The sequence below is a fragment of the Chiloscyllium punctatum genome, chromosome 34, assembly GCF_047496795.1.
Source record: "Chiloscyllium punctatum isolate Juve2018m chromosome 34, sChiPun1.3, whole genome shotgun sequence".
Lineage (NCBI taxonomy): Eukaryota > Metazoa > Chordata > Chondrichthyes > Orectolobiformes > Hemiscylliidae > Chiloscyllium > Chiloscyllium punctatum.
The window spans coordinates 49,510,834-49,536,084 of NC_092772.1; the positions used below are offsets into that span (position 1 = coordinate 49,510,834).

General features: G+C 53.0%; 1 protein-coding gene across 1 annotated transcript in view; it reads left to right on the top strand.

Moving 5' to 3' along the window:
- bcl3 (BCL3 transcription coactivator) overlaps nt 1-23,987 on the top strand; it is a 178,165-nt gene extending 154,178 nt beyond the window's left edge. Inside the window, exons 6-11 of the mRNA XM_072553674.1 lie at nt 6,296-6,500; nt 16,248-16,336; nt 17,014-17,091; nt 18,865-19,032; nt 20,537-20,672; nt 23,231-23,987. Coding sequence (XP_072409775.1) covers nt 6,296-6,500; nt 16,248-16,336; nt 17,014-17,091; nt 18,865-19,032; nt 20,537-20,672; nt 23,231-23,787 — 1,233 coding nt within the window. The 3' untranslated portion in view covers nt 23,788-23,987. The remainder of the gene's footprint in view (nt 1-6,295; nt 6,501-16,247; nt 16,337-17,013; nt 17,092-18,864; nt 19,033-20,536; nt 20,673-23,230) is intronic.
- The last annotated feature ends 1,264 nt before the right edge of the window (nt 23,988-25,251 follow it).

A 25,251-nucleotide genomic window follows, 5' to 3' on the forward strand; every position in this document is an offset into this window, starting at 1 on the left:
AAGCCTAGTATATAGATGGACACACACACACACTCATTCACTTCACTTACTGTCATGTACACACACTCAGGCACCACGCAGTCAGGTGTGGACTTAATGTCAAACCCGTACACCCCCTCTGTATCTCTGTCACCCCCTCCAGCCCCTACACCCCCTCTGTATCTCTGTAACCCCCTCCAGCCCCTACACCCCCTCCCCATCTCTGTAACCCCCTCCAGCCCCTACACCCCCTCTGTATCTCTGTAACCCCCCTACAGCCCCTACACCCCCCTCCCTATTCTCTGTAACCCCCTCCAGCCCCTACACCCCCTCTGTATCTCTGTAACCCCCTCCAGTCCCTACACCCCTCCCTATCTCTGTAACACCCTCCAGCCCCTACACCCCCCTCCCTATCTCTGTCACCCCCTCCAGCCCCTACACCCCCTCCCTATCTCTGTCCCCCCCCCCTGCAGCCCCTACACCTGTTGAACCAATGCTGGGTGGTGGGGTTGGGGAGGACTGTTGCTGGGACAGGTGGGTGGGATGAGTGGGCCTGTCAGAACGCCCTGTCACGTTCCTTTTGACCAGTGACAACTCGCTTTCTGATTGTGTGAGGGAGCGAGAGAACCAGTGCCTGAGGAGGGGAAAACGGAGAGATTCATTGTCCACCCATGTTCTCTGATGCTAATGCCTCTGTTCTTAAACTTCATGTGTTTCTCTTTAGTTCTCTCTTGTGTTGTTTTGGTAATCGTTCATTACAGTTTCTGGTGTTCTCACGGTTGTTAAAAAAGGCCACGGTGTTTCACAATACCTAGGCAGCGCCTTCCCGTAAAGTTTTCTGCTATCAGTAAGGCAGACCAGGCTGTCAGAGATAATGTGCGTCAGTGCTGGTTAAGATGGTTGTGATAGAGGCAGCACTGTGGTTAGCACGAGCACATACCCACCGCTGAATTTCCGCAGGCAGTGGGAGAGACGTAAATAAAAAAAAAACACACACACACACACAACCAACAGACGCACCTTCAAGTCTGGTTGCTTGAACACTCGAACATCTCTCAACTTCCCTGATATAATCGAAGAGTCAAGCCACAATCAAAACCAGAAATTGTTGGGGAAACTCAGCAATATCTGCAGGAGAGAGAGAGAGAGAGAGAGAGCTGAGAGAGAGAAAGAGCGAGAGCGAGAAACAGAGTCACCGTTTAGGGTACAGGGATCCAGCTTTCTCTCCCCCCACAGCTCTCCCAGCACTTTGTTGGTTTCGTTCTTGGGTATCCAGCATAATTTTACCAAGTCTTGTTTTCATCCATCCATCCATCTATCCATCTATCCATCTATCCATCTATCCATCCATCCATCTATCCATCTATCCATCTATCCATCTGACCCACCGAACGCTGGGCTATCCTGGGCTCGCTGTTTATTTGGCTTACCCACCTCTTCCAGCCCTGTTAAAGACAAAAACAATCCTTTCCGCTCAATCAAACAATCAATCCTTCCCGAAGATGGCTCAGTGGTTAGCACTGATGCCTCCCAGTTCCAGGGACCCGGGTTCGATCCCACCCTCGGGTGACTGTCCTTGTGGAGTTTTGCACATTCTCCCCGTGTCTGCGTGGGTTTCCTCTGGGTGCTCCAGTTTCCTCCCACAGTCCAAAGATGTGCAGGTCAGGGTGGATTGGCCGTGGGAAACTGTCCCATAGTGCCCAGGGATGTGCAGGTTAGGGTGGATTGGCCATGGGAAATTGTCCCATGGTGTCCAGGGATGTGCAGGTTAGGGTGGATTGGCCGTGGGAAACTGTCCCATAGTGCCCAGGGGTGTGCAGGTTAGGGTGGATTGGCCATGGGAAATTGTCCCATAGTGCCCAGGGATGTGGCAGGTTAGGGTGGGTTGGCCATGGGGAATTGTCCCATAGTGCCCAGGGATGTGCAGGTTAGGGTGGATTGACCATGGGAAATTGTCCCATAGTGTCCAGGGATGTGCAGGTTAGGGTGGATTGGCCTTGGGGAATTGTCCCATAGTGTCCAGGGATGTGCAGGTGAGGGTGGATTATCTGTGGGAAATTCAGGGTCCCAGCGATTGGGTGGTATGTTCTTGGAGCGTTGGGCCAATCCATACCATAAGGAATCTATGCTTCCATTGCTCTTACTTCAGTCTTTTCTCTCCAAGATTCCCGTTGAATCTGCTCCCTTTGAGTCCCAGATCACCATGTCCTGCTACATTGAGAATCAAATTCTCCGCCTGTGTCCCCCCCTCCCTCTGGGTCCTTTTTCAGTCAATCCAACGTGTCTCTGTGTGGTAACTCACCCTCCTCCCCCTGGGAACAGTGTGTGTCCCTCGTCGACCCGATCAAAACTATTCCCTCCACCTTCACCCTTGGAGATTCCGACTATCCCAACGTCACGTTGAGGTTGTGCAGGACATTGGTGAGGCCCCTTCTGGAATACTGTGTCCAGTTCTGGTCACCCTGTTATAGGAAGGATATTATTAAACTGGAGAGGGTTCTGGAGAGATTTCCCAGGATGTTGCCGGGAATGGGAGGGTTGGAGTTATAACGAAAGGCTGGATAGGCTGGGGCTGTTTTTTCCCCGGAGCGTCGGAGGCTGAGGGGTGACCTCTATAGAGGTTTATAAAATCATGAAGGGGATAAATAAAGAAAATAGCAGGTGCCTTTTCCTGGGGATGGGGGATTTCAAGATGTGAGGCATATTTTGAAGGTGATCGGGGAAAGATTTCAAAAAGACATTGAGGTTGCGTTTGCGTGTGGAAATGTGCTGCTAAACGAAGTGGTGGGTGTGGGTACAATGAGAATGTTGAAAAGACACCGAGTGTCTGACCAGGCAAGGTTCAGAGGGATATGGGCCAGGAGCAGGCAGGTGGGACGAGCTGAGTCTGGGGTTAGGGTCAGCACGGACTGGTTGGGCCGAAGGGTCTGTTTCCGTGCCGAAGGACTCTGGGACTCAACCTCCCCGGTAACCTTGCTGTGTGCAGAGGGGAAGCGATGGCAGCGTGTGTGCACCTATGACCCGATCGCCCTCCTTCCCCAGATCGCTCTGGTCAGAACGCCCGATCATTCCGCTGACAGGGATGGTGACATCGGGGTGTCTGCAAATGTTGGGGGGGGGGCTGTGATCGCTGGGTGGACCACTGGGGGCTGGAGGGCCACCCTAGACAAAGCTCCTCACTCTCTCTCTCTCTCCCAATGAACCACCATCTGCCTCACTCGGGGAAGGAAATCTGCCAATCTGTCGTGGTCTGGGCCGACAGGTGACTCCAGACCCGCAGCCCACCTGAACTCCCCCCCCCACCCCCCCCCCCCCCCCCCCCCCCCCCGGGCAAGAAATGCTGACCTGGCCGGAGATTCGCGTCTCCGACCAAACGAACGGTCCCGATCCCGGGTCCAAGACGGATTCAAACATGAGGAGAGACAACGGGAAGACAGATGGGGATGAAGAGAGAGTGAAGGAGTTGAGCGAGAGACAAGGATTTGCCTCAGAAAAGGGTGACCCCTGTGTTAGAATCCCCCACGACACCCTTCACAGATCAATAAGATCCTCCTCCAGCCCCCTACACCCCCTCCCTATCCCTGTAACCCCCTCCGGCCCCCTACACCCCCCTCCCTATCTCTGTAACCCCCTCCAGCCCCTACACCCCCTCCCTATCTCTGTAACCCCCTCCAGCCCCTACACCCCCCCTCCCTATCTCTGTAACCTCCTCCAGCCCCCACACCCCCTCCCTATCTCTGTATCCCCCTCCGGCCCCTACACCCCCCTCCCCTATCTCTGTAACCCCCCTCCAGCCCCCTACACCCCCCTCCCTATCTCTGTAACCCCCTCCAGCCCCTACACCCCCTCCCTATCTCTGTATCCCCCTCCGGCCCCTACACCCCCTCCCTATCTCTGTAACCCCCCTCCAGCCCCCTACACCCCCCTCCCTATCTCTGTAACCCCCTCCAGCCCCTACACCCCCCTCCCTATCTCTGTAACCCCCTACAGCCCCTACACCCCCTCCCTATCGCTGTAACCCCCCTCCAGCCCCTACACCCCCTCCCTATCTCTGTAACCCCCTCCAGCCCCTACACCCCCCTCCCTATCTCTGTAACCCCCTACAGCCCCTACACCCCCTCCCTATCGCTGTAACCCCCTCCAGCCCCTACACCCCTCCCTATCTCTGTAACCCCCTCCAGCCCCTACACCCGCTCCCTATCTCTGTAACCCCCTCCAGCCCCTACACCCCTTCCCTATCTCTGTAACCCCCTCCAGCCCCTACACCCTCTCCCTATCTCTGTAACCCCCTCCAACTCAAGCTGATGGAGCATCCCCTGATTCCCTCTGGGCCCCAGTCAGCTGAGGAATCCCATCTCTCAACCTCTCCCTGTCTTGTTCACGTTCTCGCTCTCCCCCTGCCGTACGAAACCCCTTAGCCCTTCCCAAAGCATCACGCCACCGTCCCGAATATATCCCCGGGCATGCAAAGGGAGTAAGTGCCGCAGCGGGCGGTGGGGCGATGCTCAAACACCGTGCAGGGCGCCACATGAATGCAGCTGGGTGTTTGTTGCAGCTGCTGGGGGATGGTGGAGAACGAGGAAGGACAGAGGTCCCGTGGGTCCGCAGGGAAGTGTGATGGTTTGAGCTCGGCAGGAAGTCCCTGTCTCCTCAGGTGCTGATAGAGTAACACAGAGGGAAAATTTCCCTCATAATAACTCGAAGGCAGCGTTGTTCGAGAAAAGTAAGCGTGGGGTGCTAGTAAAACGCCAAGGTACTTTTGTGACTGAAAGGGAAGAGAGAGAGACGTTCCAATTCTGAATTGGACAACGCTGGTGAACTCTGAATAACAATTCCCGTCTGGAACAGTCCTCCGTGAGGAATTATGGGACGTTGCTCAGGGCGGAGACAACAATCCCATACACAACACAGCACTCTCAGGGTCAGTGCTGAGGGAGTGGGCACTGTCGGAGGGTCAGTGCTGAGGGAGTGCCGCACTGTCGGAGGGTCAGTGCTGAGGGAGTGGGCACTGTCGGAGGGTCAGTGCTGAGGGAGTGGGCACTGTCGGAGGGTCAGTGCTGAGGGAGTGGGCACTGTCGGAGGGTCAGTGCTGAGGGAGTGCCGCACTGTCGGAGGGTCAGTGCTGAGGGAGTGCCGCACTGTCGGAGGGTCAGTGCTGAGGGAGTGGGCACTGTCGGAGGGTCAGTGCTGAGGGAGTGCTGCACTGTCGGAGGGTCAGTGCTGAGGGAGTGCCGCACTGTCGGAGGGTCAGTGCTGAGGGAGTGCCGCACTGTCGGAGGGTCAGTGCTGAGGGAGTGCCGCACTGTCGGAGGGTCAGTGCTGAGGAAGTGGGCACTGTCGGAGGGTCAGTGCTGAGGGCAGTGGGCACTGTCGGAGGGTCAGTGCTGAGGGAGTGGGCACTGTCGGAGGGTCAGTGCTGAGGGAGTGGGCACTGTCGGAGGGTCAGTGCTGAGGGAGTGGGCACTGTCGGAGGGTCAGTGCTGAGGGAGTGGGCACTGTCGGAGGGTCAGTGCTGAGGGAGTGGGCCCTGTCGGAGGGTCAGTGCTGAGGGAGTGCCGCACTGTCGGAGGGTCAGTGCTGAGGGGCAGTGCCGCACTGTCGGAGGGTCAGTGCTGAGGGACGTGGGCACTGTCAGAGGGTCAGTGCTGAGGGAGTGCCGCACTTTCGGAGGGTCAGTGCTGAGGGAGTGCCGCACTGTCGGAGGGTCAGTGCTGAGGGAGTGCCGTACTGCCGGAGGGTCAGTGCTGAGGGAGCGCCGCACTGTCGGAGGGTCAGTGCTGAGGGAGCACCGCACTGTCGGAGGGTCAGTGCTGAGGGAGTGCTGCACTGTCGTAGGGTCCGTACTGAGGGAGCGTTGCACTATCGTAGGGTCAGTACTGAGGGAGTGCCGCACTGTGAGTGACTCTGTTTTGCGTAACCGAAGCTCTCCTGCGCCCCCGCTGGCGGACGCGGAAACCTGCGAGTGGTCCCATATTCAACCTGAATGGGCTGGGAGAGGCGTCTGGGGGAGGCAGTGTGTGGAGTGGGGAGAGGGGGTGGGGGGGGGGGGGGGGGGGGGAGGCAGGGAATTGGTGCGGTCGGGGGGTGCGGATGGATTGGAGTTACTACACAGTGTGTTCATCTGAAATCTCTCACATCCAGGAATCTGTTTTGATTGGGCCTTTGTGTTTGGATCTTGCTGTGCAGGGGTTAATGTCACCACGGCTACGACGGTCAACGTAGAGATGGTTTGGGTCTTGGTAATGACCGGGGGGGTGTGTGCTGGGGATGTATTGCTGTACTGATGGATCCAAGTTTCTCTCTCTCTCTCTGATAGACTCCCCTGCACTTGGCCGTCATCACAAAACAGTTCACTATCGTCCGGAAGTTGGTCACTCACGGAGCATCCGGTTCCCTCCTGGATCGCAACGGGCAGACGGCCGTGCATTTGGCGTGTGAGCACACCAGTCTGGATTGCCTCCAGGCCTTACTTCTGGACGTGAGCCACCAGAGGCCGGATCTGGAAATCAGGAATTACCAGGGTAAGCTCCCACCGGGAACCCGCGGTGCGAAGGGAACCGGGATCCGTGCTCATTCTCCGAACGCGTCCTCCCTGGCCCGGGGTCAAGCCCGCAGTCGCTCCTGGGGTGGGGGAGGTGGGGGGGGGGGGGGGGGGGGGGGCGGGGTGGTGCGTGTGGGTGGGTGTGAGGTCAGGGGGCTGCGGTGGGGAGAGGGGCCTGGGATTTCGGGAATCCAGACTGGTGTAACGGCAATGTCGGAATCGTGAGGTTCCCCAGGATTGGCGGATTTAGGACGGGGGTCAAGGGAAGGAGGGGTTTGCTCGATTTCTGACAAAGGCAGAGAGGAAGCAGGGAATGTTCACCCTGTGGTGGTCTCTGGGCGAACGCAGTTCAGTGTGGGTCACCTCCGAAAGGAGGAAGGTCTCCCACTCAGTCCTGTGATAGACTTGGGCATGGGGGGGAGGGCGGGTGTGAAGATCCAAGGGGGGGGAATGGCCTTCCCTATTTGCTACATGGAATGGCAGAACCTAGTGTTCACCTCCGACAGTGCCCACCCTCTCAGCACTGACCCTCTGACTCTCCGACAGTGCGGCACTCCCTCAGCACCGACCCTCCTACAGTGCGTCACTCCCTCAGCACTGACCCTCTGACAGTGCCCACTCCCCTCAGCACTGACCCTCTGACAGTGCGGCACTCCCTCAGCACTGACCCTCCCGACAGTGCGGCACTCCCTCAGCACTGACCCTCCGACAGTGCCCACTCCCCTCAGCACTGAGCCTCCGACAGTGCCCACTCCCTCAGCACTGACCCTCCGACAGTGCCCACTCCCTCAGCACTGACCCCTCTGACAGTGCGGCACTCCCTCAGCACTGACCCTCTGACAGTGCGGCACTCCCTCAGCACTGACCCTCCGACAGTGCAGCACACCCTCAGCACTGAACCTCCGACATTGCCCACTCCCTCAGCACTGACCCTCCGACAGTGCAGCACACCCTCAGCACTGACCCTCCGACAGTGCCCACTCCCTCAGCACTGACCCTCTGACAGTGCGGCACTCCCTCAGCACTGACCCTCTGACAGTGCGGCACTCCCTCAGCACTGAACCTCCGACAGTGCGGCACTCCCTCAGCACTGAACCTCCGACAGTGCCCACTCCCTCAGCACTGACCCTCCGACAGTGCGGCACTCCCTCAGCACTGACCCTCCGACAGTGCCCACTCCCTCAGCACTGAGCTTCCGACAGTGCGGCACGCCCTCAGCACTGACCCTCCGACAGTGCCCACTCCCCTCAGCACTGAGCCTCTGACAGTGCCCACTCCCTCAGCACTGACCCTCCGACAGTGCCCACTCCCTCAGCACTGCCCCGCTGACAGTGCGGCACTCCCTCAGCACTGACCCTCCGACAGTGCGGCACTCCCTCAGCACTGACCCTCCGACAGTGCGGCACTCCCTCAGCACTGACCCTCCGACATTGCGGCACTCCCTCAGCACTGACCCTCCGACAGTGCGGCACTCCCTCAGCACTGACCCTCCGACAGTGCCCACTCCCTCAGCACTGACCCTCAGAATTCCCAGGGTGATGTGTTTCCCAACTCACACCTGAACCAGGACCTTGCTGAGTCAGGTGACAGTGAGTGAGCAGCATCTGGGTCAGTAGTGACTGTGGGATCGTACTGTGCAGTGACAACTGCAGACTTGACTCCGAGATCTCATGCACATGCAGTGAGTAGTTTCCCTTGCTCTCAGTTCCCCAGAAATCAGTGAGAAGCCGGTTTGAGCTGGAGAACTGTTGCTGAACAGCTGCTGACAGCTTCTTGTCATTTTTCAAAGTAAATGCTTTCGTGGTTTCCTCAGTATTTCTGTCATCTCGAGTTTTTTTTCTGTGGAACTTACCGTAAATTTGAAAGCGCACCAATCATACTGAGACAAACACAGACTCAAACTGACAGAGAGTCAAACACATCCAGATGTAAACACACTCTCCTGTTCACACTGTCTCAGCGCATACACACACGCACACACACACACACACAGATCCACACAGACCCACACACACACATTCACACACAGACCCACACAGACACAGACACAGACACAGACACAGACACACTCGCACGCACACACACACACAGACACAGACACACTCACACACACACAGATCCACACAGACCCACACACATCCACATAGACCCACGCGCGCGCGCGCACACAGACACACACACACAGACCCACACACACACACTCACACACAGACCCACACAGACCCACACACTCACAGATCCACACAGACCCACACACACACACTCACACACCAACCCACACAGACCCACACACTCACACACACACACACCCACACTGACCCACACAGACTCACACAGACCCACACATACTCACACACACACACGCGCGCGTGCGCGCACACACACAGACCCACACACAGACCTACACACTGACACACACCCACACAGACCCATACACACACCCACACACACCCACTCACACACACACAGATCCACACACACACACTCACACACACACACAGACCCACACACAGACCCACACAGACACACACACAGACACACACAGACCCACACACAGACCCACACACACACACACACACACACAGACCCACACAGACACACACACAGACACACACAGACCAACACACAGACACACACACAGACACACAGACCCACACACAGACCCACACACAGACCCACACACAGACCCACACACAGATCCACACAGACCCACACACTCACACACACACACACACACCCACACCCACACAGACCCACATGGACACATCCACACAGACCCATACAGACCCACAGACAGACACACTCACACTCACCCACACAAACACACAGACACGCACACAAACACACACTCACACACATGCACACTCACACACACAAACACAGACCCACACAGACCCACATAGACCCACACAGACCCACACAGACACAGACCCACCCACACAAACACACAACCAGCCTCCCCACACACACACAGACCCACACAGACACACAGACACCCACCCAATAAGACTGGTGGTGATCCATTACCTCAGCGTCATCTCCCTGACCCTAACCCCACTTTGTGCCCAGAATGGGCTTGGTCTCAATTTTGAAAATGCCCTCTGGTCCCATTGCTGTCGCTCTGTGAGGGAGAGAGTTCTCAAGGTACACATCTCCCTGAGTGAGGAAAGTGTATCCCCACACCCTCGTCGTGCTGAGACTGTGATCACGCAGCCCTGAGCTCGGGATGTTTCCTGGTGGAAACATGCTCTCAGTTCACAGTCCCATTACACACACAGGGCAAGACAGCTCAATACATACACCTTCACCCAGTTTCCTACCAGGCAGACAGTTCAGCTCACAGAATAACTGAAAAGGGAAGCAGCCTTACTGTCTTCTTGTGGGGGGTCTCAGACCGACAGCTAATTGTGGGTCAGTCCATGGGGCTCCAGCTGAGGTTCTGTCTCCAAACCCAGGGCCTTCCCCACAGGAAACACAGTGACACCAATCCAAATATCAGGACCCAGGTAGACAGGCAGATTAGAGTCAATGGTGAGGCCTACCTTCTGGTCTGTAGTGAGGCCTACAGTCCAGTCAAGTCAATGATGAGGCTTCTTGTCTAATCAATGGTGAGGTCTATAGTCTAGTCAATGGTGAGGTCTGTAGTCTAGTCAATGGTGAGGTCTATAGTCTAGTCAATGGTGAGGTCTATAGTCTAGTCAATGGTGAGGTCTATAGTTTAGTCAATGGTGAGGTCTATAGTCTAGTCAATGGTGAGGTCTATAGTCTATCCAATGGTGAGGTCTATAGTTTAGCCAATGGTGAGGTCTATAGTCTAGTCAATGTCAAGGTCCATAGTTTAGTCAATGGTGAGGTCTATAGTCTAGTCAATGGTGAGGTCTATAGTTTAGTCAATGGTGAGGTCTATAGTCTAGTCAATGGTGAGGTCTATAGTCTAGTCAATGGTGAGGTCTATAGTCTATCCAATGGTGAGGTCTATAGTCTAGTCAATGGTGAGGTCTATAGTCTATCCAATGGTGAGGTCTATAGTCTAGTCAATGGTGAGGTCTATAGTCTATCCAATGGTGAGGTCTATAGTCTAGTCAATGGTGAGGTCTATAGTCTAGTCAATGGTGAGGTCTATAGTCTAGTCAATGGTGAGGTATATAGTCTATCCAAAGGTGAGGTCTATAGTCTAGTCAATGGTGAGGTATATAGTCTATCCAATGGTGAGGTCTATAGTCTAGTCAATGGTGAGGTCTATAGTCTATCCAATGGTGAGGTCTATAGTCTAGTCAATGGTGAGGTCTATAGTCTATCCAATGGTGAGGTCTGTAGTCTAGTCAATGGTGAGGTCTATAGTCTAGTCAATGGTGAGGTCTATAGTTTAGTCAATTGTGAGGTCTATAGTCTAGTCAATGGTGAGGTCTATAGTCTAGTCAATGGTGAGGTCTATAGTTTAGCCAATGGTGAGGTCTATAGTCTAGTCAATGGTGAGGTCTATAGTCTAGTCAATGGTGAGGTCTATAGTTTAGCCAATGGTGAGGTCTATAGTCTAGTCAATGTCAAGGTCCATAGTTTAGTCAATGGTGAGGTCTATAGTCTAGTCAATGTCAAGGTCCATAGTTTAGTCAATGGTGAGGTCTATAGTCTAGTCAATGGTGAGGTCTATAGTTTAGCCAATGGTGAGGTCTATAGTCTATCCAATGGTGAGGTCTATAGTCTATCCAATGGTGAGGTCTATAGTCTAGTCAATGGTGAGGTCTATAGTTTAGTCAATGGTGAGGTCTATAGTCTATCCAATGGTGAGGTCTATAGTCTATCCAATGGTGAGGTCTATAGTCTATCCAATGGTGAGGTCTATAGTCCATCCAATGGTGAGGTCTATAGTTTAGTCAATGGTGAGGTCTATAGTCTATCCAATGGTGAGGTCTATAGTCTAGTCAATGGTGAGGTCTATAGTCTATCCAATGGTGAGGTCTATAGTCTAGTCAATGGTGAGGTCTATAGTCTATCCAATGGTGAGGTCTATAGTCTAGTCAATGGTGAGGTCTATAGTCTATCCAATGGTGAGGTCTATAGTCTAGTCAATGGTGAGGTCTATAGTCTATCCAATGGTGAGGTCTATAGTCTATCCAATGGTGAGGTCTATAGTCTATCCAATGGTGATGTCTATAGTCTAGTCAATGGTGAGGTCTATAGTCTAGTCAATGGTGAGGTCTATAGTCTATCCAATGGTGAGGTCTATAGTCTAGTCAATGGTGAGGTCTATAGTCTATCCAATGGTGAGGTCTATAGTCTATCCAATGGTGAGGTCTATAGTCTATCCAATGGTGAGGTCTATAGTCTAGTCAATGGTGAGGTCTATAGTCTAGTCAATGGTGAGGTCTATAGTTTAGCCAATGGTGAGGTCTATAGTCTAGTCAATGTCAAGGTCCATAGTTTAGTCAATGGTGAGGTCTATAGTCTAGTCAATGTCAAGGTCCATAGTTTAGTCAATGGTGAGGTCTATAGTCTAGTCAATGTCAAGGTCCATAGTTTAGTCAATGGTGAGGTCTATAGTCTAGTCAATGGTGAGGTCTATAGTCTAGTCAATGGTGAGGTCTATAGTCTATCCAATGGTGAGGTCTATAGTCTATCCAATGGTGAGGTCTATAGTCTAGTCAATGGTGAGGTCTATAGTCTAGTCAATGGTGAGGTCTATAGTCTATCCAATGGTGAGGTCTATAGTTTAGTCAATGGTGAGGTCTATAGTCTATCCAATGGTGAGGTCTATAGTCTAGTCAATGGTGAGGTCTATAGTCTAGTCAATGGTGAGGTCTATAGTCTATCCAATGGTGAGGTCTATAGTTTAGTCAATGGTGAGGTCTATAGTCTAGTCAATGGTGAGGTCTATAGTCTATCCAATGGTGAGGTCTATAGTTTAGTCAATGGTGAGGTCTATAGTCTATCCAATGGTGAGGTCTATAGTCTAGTCAATGGTGAGGTCTATAGTCTAGTCAATGGTGAGGTCTACAGTCTATCCAATGGTGAGGTCTATAGTCTATCCAATGGTGATGTCTATAGTCTAGTCAATGGTGAGGTCTATAGTCTAGCCAATGGTGAGGTCTATAGTCTATCCAATGGTGAGGTCTATAGTTTAGTCAATGGTGAGGTCTATAGTCTAGTCAATGGTGAGGTCTATAGTCTATCCAATGGTGAGGTCTATAGTCTAGTCAATGGTGAGGTCTACAGTCTATCCAATGGTGAGGTCTATAGTCTATCCAATGGTGATGTCTATAGTCTAGTCAATGGTGAGGTCTATAGTCTAGCCAATGGTGAGGTCTATAGTCTAGTCAATGGTGAGGTCTATAGTCTATCCAATGGTGAGGTCTATAGTCTAGTCAATGGTGAGGTCTATAGTCTATCCAATGGTGAGGTCTATAGTCTAGCCAATGGTGAGGTCTATAGTCTATCCAATTATGAGGTCTATAGTCTAGTCAATGGTGAGGTCTATAGTTTAGTCAATGGTGAGGTCTATAGTCTATCCAATGGTGAGGTCTATAGTCTATCCAATGGTGAGGTCTATAGTCTAGTCAATGGTGAGGTCTATAGTCTATCCAATGGTGAGGTCTATAGTTTAGTCAATGGTGAGGTCTATAGTCTATCCAATGGTGAGGTCTATAGTCTATCCAATGGTGAGGTCTATAGTCTAGTCAATGGTGAGGTCTATAGTCTATCCAATGGTGAGGTCTATAGTTTAGTCAATGGTGAGGTCTATAGTTTAGTCAATGGTGAGGTCTATAGTCTATCCAATGGTGAGGTCTATAGTTTAGTCAATGGTGAGGTCTATAGTCTATCCAATGGTGAGGTCTATAATTTAGTCAATGGTGAGGTCTATAGTCTAGTCAATGGTGAGGTCTATAGTCTATCCAATGGTGAGGTCTATAGTCTATCCAATGGTGAGGTCTATAGTCTAGTCAATGGTGAGGGCTATAGTTTAGTCAATGGTGAGGTCTATAGTTTAGTCAATGGTGAGGTCTATAGTCTATCCAATGGTGAGGTCTATAGTCTAGTCAATGGTGAGGTCTATAGTCTATCCAATGGTGAGGTCTATAGTCTATCCAATGGTGAGGTCTATAGTCTATCCAATGGTGAGGTCTATAGTTTAGTCAATGGTGAGGTCTATAGTCTATCCAATGGTGAGGTCTATAGTCTAGTCAATGGTGAGGTCTATAGTTTAGTCAATGGTGAGGTCTATAGTCTATCCAATGGTGAGGTCTATAGTCTAGTCAATGGTGAGGTCTATAGTCTATCCAATGGTGAGGTCTATAGTCTAGTCAATGGTGAGGTCTATAGTCTATCCAATGGTGAGGTCTATAGTCTAGTCAATGGTGAGGTCTATAGTCTATCCAATGGTGAGGTCTATAGTTTAGTCAATGGTGAGGTCTATAGTCTAGTCAATGGTGAGGTCTATAGTCTATCCAATGGTGAGGTCTATAGTCTATCCAATGGTGAGGTCTATAGTCTAGTCAATGGTGAGGTCTATAGTCTATCCAATGGTGAGGTCTATAGTCTAGTCAATGGTGAGGTCTATAGTCTATCCAATGGTGAGGTCTATAGTCTAGTCAATGGTGAGGTCTATAGTTTAGTCAATGGTGAGGTCTATAGTCTATCCAATGGTGAGGTCTATAGTCTATCCAATGGTGAGGTCGATAGTCGAGTCAATGGTGAGGTCTATAGTCTATCCAATGGTGAGGTCTATAGTTTAGTCAATGGTGAGGTCTATAGTCTAGTCAATGGTGAGGTCTATAGTCTATCCAATGGTGAGGTCTATAGTCTATCCAATGGTGAGGTCTATAGTTTAGTCAATGGTGAGGTCTATAGTTTAGTCAATGGTGAGGTCTATAGTCTATCCAATGGTGAGGTCTATAGTTTAGTCAATGGTGAGGTCTATAGTCTAGTCAATGGTGAGGTCTATAGTCTAGTCAATGGTGAGGTCTATAGTCTAGTCAATGGTGAGGTCTATAGTCTATCCAATGGTGAGGTCTATAGTCTATCCAATGGTGAGGTCTATAGTCTAGTCAATGGTGAGGTCTATAGTCTATCCAATGGTGAGGTCTATAGTCTAGTCAATGGTGAGGTCTATAGTCTATCCAATGGTGAGGTCTATAGTCTATCCAATGGTGAGGTCTATAGTCTAGTCAATGGTGAGGTCTATAGTCTATCCAATGGTGAGGTCTATAGTTTAGTCAATGGTGAGGTCTATAGTCTATCCAATGGTGAGGTCTATAGTCTATCCAATGGTGAGGTCTATAGTCTATCCAATGGTGAGGTCTATAGTCTAGTCAATGGTGAGGTCTATAGTCTATCCAATGGTGAGGTCTATAGTCTATCCAATGGTGAGGTCTATAGTCTATCCAATGGTGAGGTCTATAGTCTAGTCAATGGTGAGGTCTATAGTCTATCCAATGGTGAGGTCTATAGTCTAGTCAATGGTGAGGTCTATAGTCTAGTCAATGGTGAGGTCTATAGTTTAGTCAATGGTGAGAGAGCCTAAATTTGAGTGAACAATGAAATCTACATTCTAGAATTTTCTGCCATAGTCTGAAGATGGCCAGGCTAGGGTGGATTGGCCATGCTAAATTGACCCATAGTGTTTATGAATGTGCAGGTTAGGGTGGGTTAGCCATGCTAAACGGATAGGATGGGCAGCTGTATTTGGGTGGGATTGCCTTTGGAGGGTCGGTGCAGACCCGAGGGGCCAAAATGCCCCTCTCTGCACCGCCAGGATTGTATGATTCTGTGAATCCATGTGACGACGATGGCAGGTACAGTGTAGTCAACAGTAAAGCCCACTGTCTAATGGACAGGGGAGCCCACTTTCCAGTCAATGGTGACAGAAACATTCCAGTCAATGGTGAGGCCTACACTCTTGTGAATAGTGAGGTGTATCATCTCAGTATTGGTGGCTGGTACAGTCTAGTTGATGGTGAGGCCTACATTTCAGTTAATGGTGAGGCCTACAGTCTAGTTGAAGGTGAGGCCTACATTTCAGTTAATGGTGAGGCCTACAGTCTAGTTGAAGGTGAGGCCTACATTTCAGTTAATGGTGAGGCCTACAGTCTAGTTGAAGGTGAGGCCTACATTTCAGTTAATGGTGAGGCCTACAGTCTAGTTGAAGGTGAGGCCTACAGTCTAGTTGAAGGTGAGGCCTACAGTCTAGTTGATGGTGAGGCCTACATTTCAGTTAATGGTGAGGCCTACAGTCTAGTTGAAGGTGAGGCCTACATTTCAGTTAATGGTGAGGCCTACAGTCTAGTTGAAGGTGAGGCCTACATTTCAGTTAATGGTGAGGCCTACAGTCTAGTTGAAGGTGAGGCCTACATTTCAGTTAATGGTGAGGCCTACAGTCTAGTTGAAGGTGAGGCCTACATTTCAGTTAATGGTGAGGCCTACAGTCTAGTTGAAGGTGAGGCCTACAGTCTAGTTGATGGTGAGGCCTACATTTCAGTTAATGGTGAGGTTTACCTTTTTGTTAAAAATACATGAAAAACAAAGACTCATTTATCGAGTTCACTTCCTCTTTTCTCCTTCCACCCCCATCCTCAGCCCTTCTGGTTATTAATTATAGCTGTGCGAGTCAAAACCACACCTTGACATGAATAAACCTGTGCGCCGTTGCTCAGAAATCCCCCAGAAATCCGAAGCAGTCCTCCTGCTGCTCCCAGTCTCACCCCTGGTGTGTTTCCCTCCCTCTTGGCTGCAGGTTACACACCGTTACACGTCTCGGTGAACAGTTACCAGAAGGAGATTGTGGAGTTTCTGCTGGAACAGGGAGCTGACATCGATGCCGTGGTAAGGGCAGTGAGCAACAGCCAATGCCAACTTCCCTCCCTGTGCTCAGCCTCACCTTCACGCCCCCTGGATGAGGCTGTGGTGGGTGGAGTATGTTTGGTCAAGTCAATTGGTCCGAGGCTGGCGAAGGTCAAAGGGCGTCCCCCGGGGAGACGGTGCGAGCGGGACTCGTGATTGGCGTGGATTCACTGCGTTGCCCTTCTTGAGTAGCTGGTGAGGTGCCACCTCTTGGAACCAGTGAAGCCCACGGGGCGTAGACCCACACAGAGCAGGGACCCATCCAGGGTGAGTGGGGAGTAGTCCCTCACCCTCCAGACTCGTGCCTCATCAATGGTGGGACAAGCTTTGGGGGGGGGGGAGTCAGGAAGGGAGTTCCTCGCTGCAGGATTCCCAGCCTCTGACCTGCTCTTGGAGCCGCTGTGTTTATGTGGTGGGTCCAGTTGGGTTTCTGGTCAATGGTAACCCCCAAGGTATGGAACGTGGGGGATTCAGTGACGGTGACACCATGGAAGGTCAAAGGATGGTGGTTAGATCATCTCTGATTGGTGAAGGTCATAGCCTGGCATTTGTCTGTGGTGTGCCACTGACAAGGCCAAAGGAGTGAGGATTTAATTGGATCTCCCAAGGTCCAAACGAACTTCTCTTTTTAAAATGTGAGTTTTGTTCAACTTTGGCAGGATATAAAGAGCGGGAAGACACCCCTGGTCCATGCAGTAGAGAATAACTGCATAGACATGGTCAGACTTCTCCTACAGGTAAGTGTTTACCTCAGACTGGGACCAGACTGAGGGAGGACAGCCCCCGACAGTGCCCACTCCCTCAGCACTGACCCTCCGACAGTGCGGCACTCCCTCAGCACTGACCCTCCGACAGTGCGGCACTCCCTCAGCACTGACCCTCCGACAGTGCCCACTCCCTCAGCACTGACCCTCCGACAGTGCGGCACTCCCTCAGCACTGACACTCTGACAGTGCCCACTCCCTCAGCACTGACCCTCCGACAGTGTGGCACTCCCTCAGCACTGACCCTCCGACAGTGCCCACTCCCTCAGCACTGACCCTCCGACAGTGTGGCACTCCCTCAGCACTGACCCTCCGACAGTGCCCACTCCCTCAGCACTGACCCTCTGACAGTGCCCACTCCCTCAGAACTGACCCTCCGACAGTGCGGCACCCCCGCAGCACTGACCCTCCGACAGTGCTCACTCCCTCAGCACTGACCTTCCGACAGTGCAGCACACCCTCAGCACTGACCCTCTCACAGTGCCCACTCCCTCAGCACTGACCCTCCGACAGTGATGCACTGCCTCAGCACTGACCCTCTGACAGTGCAACACTCCCTGAGCACTGACCCTCCGACAGTGCGGCACTCCCTCAGCACTGACCCTCCGACAGTGCCCACTCCCTCAGCACTGACCCTCCGACAGTGCCCACTCCCTCAGCACTGACCCTCCGACAGTGCCCACTCCTTCAGCACTGACCCTCCGACAGTGCCCACTCCCTCAGCACTGACCCTCCGACAGTGCCCACTCCCTCAGCACTGACCCTCTGACAGTGCCCACTCCCTCAGCACTGACCCTCCGACAGTGCGGCACTCCCTCAGCACTGACCCTCTGACAGTGCAGCACTCCCTCAGCACTGAGCCTCCGACAGTGCCCACTCCCTCAGCACTGACCCTCCGACAGTGCCCACTCCCTCAGCACTGACCCTCTGACAGTGCCGACTCCCTCAGAACTGACCCTCCGACAGTGCCCACTCCCTCAGCACTGACCCTCCGACAGTGCTCATTCCCTCAGCACTGACCCTCCGACAGTGCTCACTCCCTCAGCACTGACCCTCCGACAGTGCGGCACCCCCGCAGCACTGACCCTCCGACAGTGCTCACTCCCTCAGCATTGACCCTCCGACAGTGCCCACTCCCGCAGCACTGACCCTCCGACAGTGCTCACTCCCTCAGCATTCACCCTCCGACAGTGCCCACTCCCTCAGCACTGACCTTCCGACAGTGCAGCACACCCTCAGCACTGACCCTCTCACAGTGCCCACTCCCTCAGCACTGACCCTCCGACAGTGCCCACTCCCTCAGCACTGACCCTCCCACAGTGCCCACTCCCTCAGCACTGACCCTCCCACAGTGCCCACTCCCTCAGCACTGATCCTCTGACAGGGAAGGGGTGTGAGAGTGAGAGAGTTCTTACTGCCAGCTCACAGCATTTCTCTCTCTCTCCCCCTTCTCTCTCTCTGTCTCTCTGTCTCTCCCTCTCCCCCTCTCTCTCCCTCTCTCTCTGTCCCCTATCTCTCCCTCTGTCCCCCTCTGTTTCTCTCTCTCTCTCCCCTCTTTCTCTCCTTCTCTCTCTCCCTTCTCTCTCTCTCTCTCTGTCTCCCTGTCTCTCCCTCTCCCCCTCCCTCTCTCTCTCTCTCCCCCTATCTCTCCCTCTGTCCCCCTCTGTTTCTCTCTCTCCCCTCTTTCTCTCCTTCTCTCCTCCCATCTCTCTCTCTCTCTCTCTCTCTCCCTTTGTCTGTCTCTAGCACGGGGCCAATGTGAACCTCCAGACATACTCGGGGAACACAGCTCTGCATTGCTCTAGCGGCCGGGGCTTCCTGGAGGTGGTGAAGGTTTTATTGAAGAATGGAGCAGACAGCAGCATTAAGAATTGTCACAACGACACCTCCCTGATGGTGGCGAAGAACAAGAAGGTGAGGGGAACGTGTGTGTCTCTCTGTCTGTCTCTCTCCCTCCCTCCCAGAGTGCGGGCGGGGTGGGAGGGGGAGAGTGTCCCTGATTGGAGCAGGGCCGATGGGATGGTAGCCCTGTTCCTGGTGACTCTCGGTCCCCAGGGGATTCACCATCGATCGCCGTTAGCAACAATACCGGACTACACCTCCCCCACCACCCCCAACCCCCCCCCCCCCGCCACCCCACCCCACCCAGCCCCCATCTCCATCGGTTCCCCCAATGAGCCCCTCCCCTTGGGCTGGGGGACAATCTGCTTTTCTTACATGTGACTCCAGACCCTCCAGCTCCACGGCCAACTGTGAACCGGCGGATCTACCGGCTCCAGGGGGAGTTCAGGACGGACCGTCTCCCTCCCGTCCTCCCTCCCTCCCACCATCTCCCTCTCTCCCTACACCCCTCCCCCTCCCCCTCTCCCTCCCCCTCTCCCTCTCCCTCCCCCTCTCCCTCCCCCTCCTTCTCTCCCCCTCCCTTTCTCCCCCTCTCCCTCCCCCTCCTTCTCTCCCCCTCCCTCTCTCCCCCTCCCTCCCTCCCTCTCCCTCCCCCTCCCTCCCCCTCCCTCCCTCCCTCTCTCGCTCTCCCTCTCTCTCTCACCCTTTCTCCCTCCCTCTCTCTCCCCCCTCCCCCTCTCTCCCCCCTCCCCCTCTCTCCCCCCTCCCCCTCTCTCTCCCCCTCCCCCTCTCTCTCCCCCTCCCTCTCCTTCCCCCTCCCTCTCCTTCCCCCTCCCTCTCTCCCCCTCCCTCCCTCTCCTTCCCCCTCCCTCCCTCTCCTTCCCCCTCTTTCTCTCTCCCCCACCCTCTCCCTCTCCCTCTCCCTCTCCCTCACCCTTTCCCTCTCCCTCACCCACTCACTCCCTCCCTCACCCACTCCCTCCCTCCCTCTTTCTCCTGCTCTGACTCTCTCAGTCTTGCTCTCCTGTCTCCCTCTCCTTCTTGCTCTCTCTCCCACCTCTTTTTCTCTCTCTCCCTCTGTCACTCTCCTTCTCTACCTCTCTCTCAGTCTCCCCCTCTCTGTCTCTCCATCTTGGTCTCTTCTGCCCTCTCTCTATCCCTCTCCTTTCCTCCTTCCCTCCCTCTTCCCCCTCCTTCCACACCTCTCCCTCTCTCTCTCCCTCAGTCTCTGTCTGTCTAACTCTTCCTTCCCTCACTCTGCATCCCTCTCTCTTTCCCTCTGCTCCTGCACTCCCTCCACCGCTCGTACCCCCACCCCCTTCCTCCGTCTCTCCCCATATCCCAGGGTAAGCTTGGAAAGACACGGGCCGGGCTAAGACTAGGTCCGACGGGCCGAACTGCCTCCTGGTCTACCCTTTATCTCCTTCTGCACGTTGCGTTGGGGGCCGTGCCCCTGAGAGACTGCGCCTCCTGTGGTTGCGGTGGGGTGGTGCATGTCGGAGGGTGGGTGGAGGCTGGTTGGCAGGGGTCAGAGGTCAGATGCCAGGCCTGACCGACGTCACCTGTCTTTCTCCAGGTGATTGACATCCTGCGAGGGAAAGCGTGTCGGCCCCTCCCTCAGCCCTTGTCCAATCAGCGGGCTCCGTGCAGCGTGATAAAGGAGTGTCCCTCTCCGGGAAGCAAGTCAAACTCGCCTCTCTCCACCTCATACGGTCAGTATCAACCATTGGAGGGGGCAAGGGGGCGGGTGGGTCCTGGGGGGTGGGGGGGGGAACAGCACGCAGAGGAGGACCTCGGCTTTTACGTCGGTGCTGAGATTGGATTGAGCCTGCTCCGAGGAACGGGGCATCGGGAAGGCTGACGCAACGTGTCCCCTTCGGGACACCACCCTCACCCCTGCCCTGTCCGACCCCCCCCCCCCCCCCCCCCAGCCCAAACAGAATGGTTATGGCTTCCCGTGACTGATTTAGCTTTCCTCAGACTGGCTGTAGGCTTCACCGTTCACCCAGAATGTAGGCTTCAGCATTCGCCAACAGGTAGGCCTCAGCATTAACCAAAATGTAGGCCTCAACGTTAGTAAGACAATAGGCCTCAGCATTAACCAGAATGTAGGCCTCAGCATTAACCAGAATGTAGGCCTCAGCATTAACCAGAATGTAGACCTCAGCATTAACCAGAATGTAGGCCTCAGCATTAACCAGAATGTAGGCCTCACCATTAACCAGAATGTAGGCCTCAGCATTAACCAGAATGTAGGCCTCACCATTAACCAGAATGTAGGCCTCAGCATTAACCAGAATGTAGGCCTCAGCATTAACCAGAATGTAGACCTCAGCATTAACCAGAATGTAGGCCTCACTGTGAGCCAGAAAATGCGCCTCATTATTAACCAGAATGCAGACCTCACTGTTCACTAGGATTTAGGCCTCACCATGAACCAGCAGGTAGGCCTGACCATTCAATAGAAGGTAGTCCTCACCATTAACTAGGGCATAGGCATCACCATTAACCAGTAGCTAGGCATCACCATTAACTAGGATATAAGCCTCACTATTAACTAGTAGGTTGGTATCACCATTAACTAGTAGGTAGGCCTCACCATTAACTAGGATATATGCCTCACCATTAACTAGGATATATGCCTCACCATTAACCAGTAGATAGGCATCACCATTAACTAGTAGGTAGGCAACATCATTAACTAGGATATAAGCCTCACTATTAACTAGTAGGTTGGCATCACCATTAACCAGTAGGTAGGCATCACCATTAACTAGGATATAAGCCTCACTATTAACTAGTAGGTTGGTATCACCATTAACTAGTAGGTAGGCCTCACCATTAACTAGGATATATGCCTCACCATTAACCAGTAGATAGGCATCACCATTAACTAGTAGGTAGGCAACATCATTAACTAGGATATAAGCCTCACTATTAACTAGTAGGTTGGTATCACCATTAACTAGTAGGTAGGCCTCACCATTAACTAGGATATATGCCTCACCATTAACCAGTAGGTAGGCATCACCATTAACTAGTAGGTAGGCAACATCATTAACTAGGATATAGGCCTCACTATTAACTAGTAGGTTGGTATCACCATTAACTAGTAGGTAGGCCTCACCATTAACTAGGATATATGCCTCACCATTAACCAGTAGGTAGGCATCACCATTAACTAGTAGGTAGGCAACATCATTAACTAGGATATAAGCCTCACTATTAACTAGTAGGTTGGTATCACCATTAACTAGTAGGTAGGCCTCACCATTAACTAGGATATAAGCCTCACCATTAACTAGGATATATGCCTCACCATTAACCAGTAGATAGGCATCACCATTAACTAGTAGCTAGGCAACACCGTTAACTAGGATATAGGCCTCACAGTTAACTAATAGGCAGATATCACCATTAACTAGTAGGTAGGCCTCATCATTAACGAGGGTATAGGCCTCACCATTAACTAGTAGGGAGGTATTACCATTAATTAGGGTATAGGCTTTACTGTTAACCATTAGGTAGACATTACCATTAACTAGGGTATAGGCCTCACCATTAACCCGAATGTAGGGCTCAGCATGAACTAAAATGTAGCACCTATCGTTAACTCGAATTGTAGGCCTCACCATTCACCATTATCTTGAGCCTCACTATTAATGAGGGATGCAATCAGCAAATTCCTGGCTACACACTGAGCTGAGGTTGGGGGGATAACTGTGGGGAATTGAAGAGTCGGGGCTGCATGTCGCCTTCTGGGTCTGGGGATGAGGCTAAAAACTTCAAGAGTTCATAGCATTGGCAAAAGCCCCAATCGTCCCCAAAAAAAACTGGGAAACAGTTCGAGAAAGGGGCAGTTCCAGGCCTGAATCAGGCCCGAAACTGAGAAACGAGGGGACAGTGTCACAATGGCACAATGGGGGGACCCATTTTGGACTCTTAAGGAAAATCGAGGGAGTGGGAGAACCTGTAGGCCCAAGGCTGACGTTGAACAAGACGAGTGGCCTAATTGGGGATCAAGGGAGCAGGTGGATTTGGAGACGCAAGAGCTGCCTAACATAGAACGACACAAGCAGCCTAATCACTGCTCAATCTTTCGTGCTCTGGTGTGATGTTGGAGTTAAGGGGCTGTGGGTGGGGGTGGGAGGGAAGGAAGGAAATAAGGGCGAGCAGGTGACTGGCTAGAGCTAGGCCCGGTCTCATTGTGGGCCTTTGCGGGTGAACTGAGGCCGGAAACGTTTTGCTGACTCCTTGGTTTCGCTTACAGCCACTCGCTGCCTCTCGCCTGGGGTTGACCTGAAGGCCTCACCTCAGCCGATGGACACCTGCAGCCCCCCTCCCTCGCACCGGTCCCCTGAGGCTCAGTTACCCTCCTGGAGGAGGTCACCCCCCGTCGGCGTCGCCAACAGGAGCCATTCCGAGACGGTGGTGGAACAGGGACTGACGCCCTCGGGCCTAGGGGAGATGGCAGACTGCCTGGTCCGCTCCGAGGCCCCCAGGCCAGGCTCCGTTCCCGGGTGCTACCACCCCCAGCCCGCCTTCCCTTGGACCTTGTGCCACCCGGCCGCCGCTCCCTCCGCCTTCCGGACCATGAGGGAGGAGGAGGCGCTGAGATTCCCGGCGCTCCGGCCTTGCGCCCTGCGCCTCCTCGCACCTCCTGAGGGGGAGGCCCATCTCCCTCAGCCGCCCCACCGAAACCCGGAGCTGAACAAGCCCTTCAGGGACGTCTGGCTGGAGCCTCAGGCTAGGCTGTGCGGCCAGAGCAGGGAGGACGTGCACTTTGACCTCAACGCCAACGCCAACACGGGGAAAGGTGAGAGCTGACCCATGGAACGGGTCGACTCAAGGACAAACAAACTGCGCTGTAAATATTGATTTCATTGGATTATCCGCCTGTGTCGTCCGTGGGAGAGAGAGAGAGAGAGAGGAGAGAGGCCTGTTGATTCCGCCCACTCGGATTTTAAACCGCGGCCAACGGAGGCAGTCATTTCTCCTCAAATAAACCGTGTAGATACTGTTCCCTTTGCGGAGTCTCGTGGGATTTATTTGCAGAGTCTGGAAGTGAAGTTGTGGGGAGGGGCAATCGTCGCAGAGTATCGACAGCACGGACAGAGGCCATTCAGCCCATCAGGCCCTGCGCCTATCCATCCAAACAGTATCCAACCCAGACCCAGCCCACCCCTCCTTTCCCCCATGTCCAACCTGCACATCCCTGGGCACTATGGGACAATTTCCCATGGCCAATCCACCCTAACCTGCACATCCCTGGGCACTATGGGACAATTTCCCATGGCCAATCCACCCTAACCTGCACATCCCTGGACACTATGGGACAATTTCCCATGGCCAATCCACCCTAACCTGCACATCCCTGGACACTATGGGACAATTTCCCATGGTCAATCCACCCTAACCTGCACATCCCTGGACACTATGGGACAATTTCCCATGGTCAATCCACCCTAACCTGCACATCCCTGGACACTATGGGACAATTTCCCATGGTCAATCCACCCTAACCTGCACATCCCTGGACACTATGGGACAATTTCCCATGGCCAATCCACCCTGACCTGCACATCCCTGGACACTATGGGACAATTTCCCATGGCCAATCCACCCTGACCTGCACATCTTTGGACTGTGGGAGGAAACCGGAGCACCCAGAGGAAACCCACGCAGACACGGGGAGAATATGCAAACTCCACACAGACAGTCACCCAAGGGTGGGATCGAACCCGGGTCCCTGGTGCTGGGAGGCAGCAGTGCTAACCACTGAGCCACTGTGACATATCCCAACCTTATATTAACATGCATAGAGGATTGGTGAACTAATAGCAAACAAGGAGCAGGGATACCAGGCCTTTTTCAGGATAACAGCAAAAAGCTAGTGGAATCCCAAAGGTTAGTGGGAGCCACAGGTTAGTACAGTATAAGGATGAAGAATGCACTATCCAGTGAGTTTGTCGGTGTTAGAAAAATAGATGGAAGGGCCAGTCGTGGGATGACTCAAAGATGGATGTGGCGAGGTTAAACAAAACGCTTAGCCATTGGAATATAATGTGAGGTGAAGGATGTTGGCAGGAAGACTAGAGGAGCTGCATATTATTTAAATGGAGAAAGACTGCAGAATGTGACAGAACATGGTTGCATTAGCCATGCTGTTATGTCCAAGCTCGGTGGGGTTTAACTGCAGTAAATGTGGGGTCAGGGTGATAGGCTGTACTTCGGATGGTCAGTACAGACATGATGGGCTGAATGGCATTGTCAGGCTCCCAAGATTCGGAG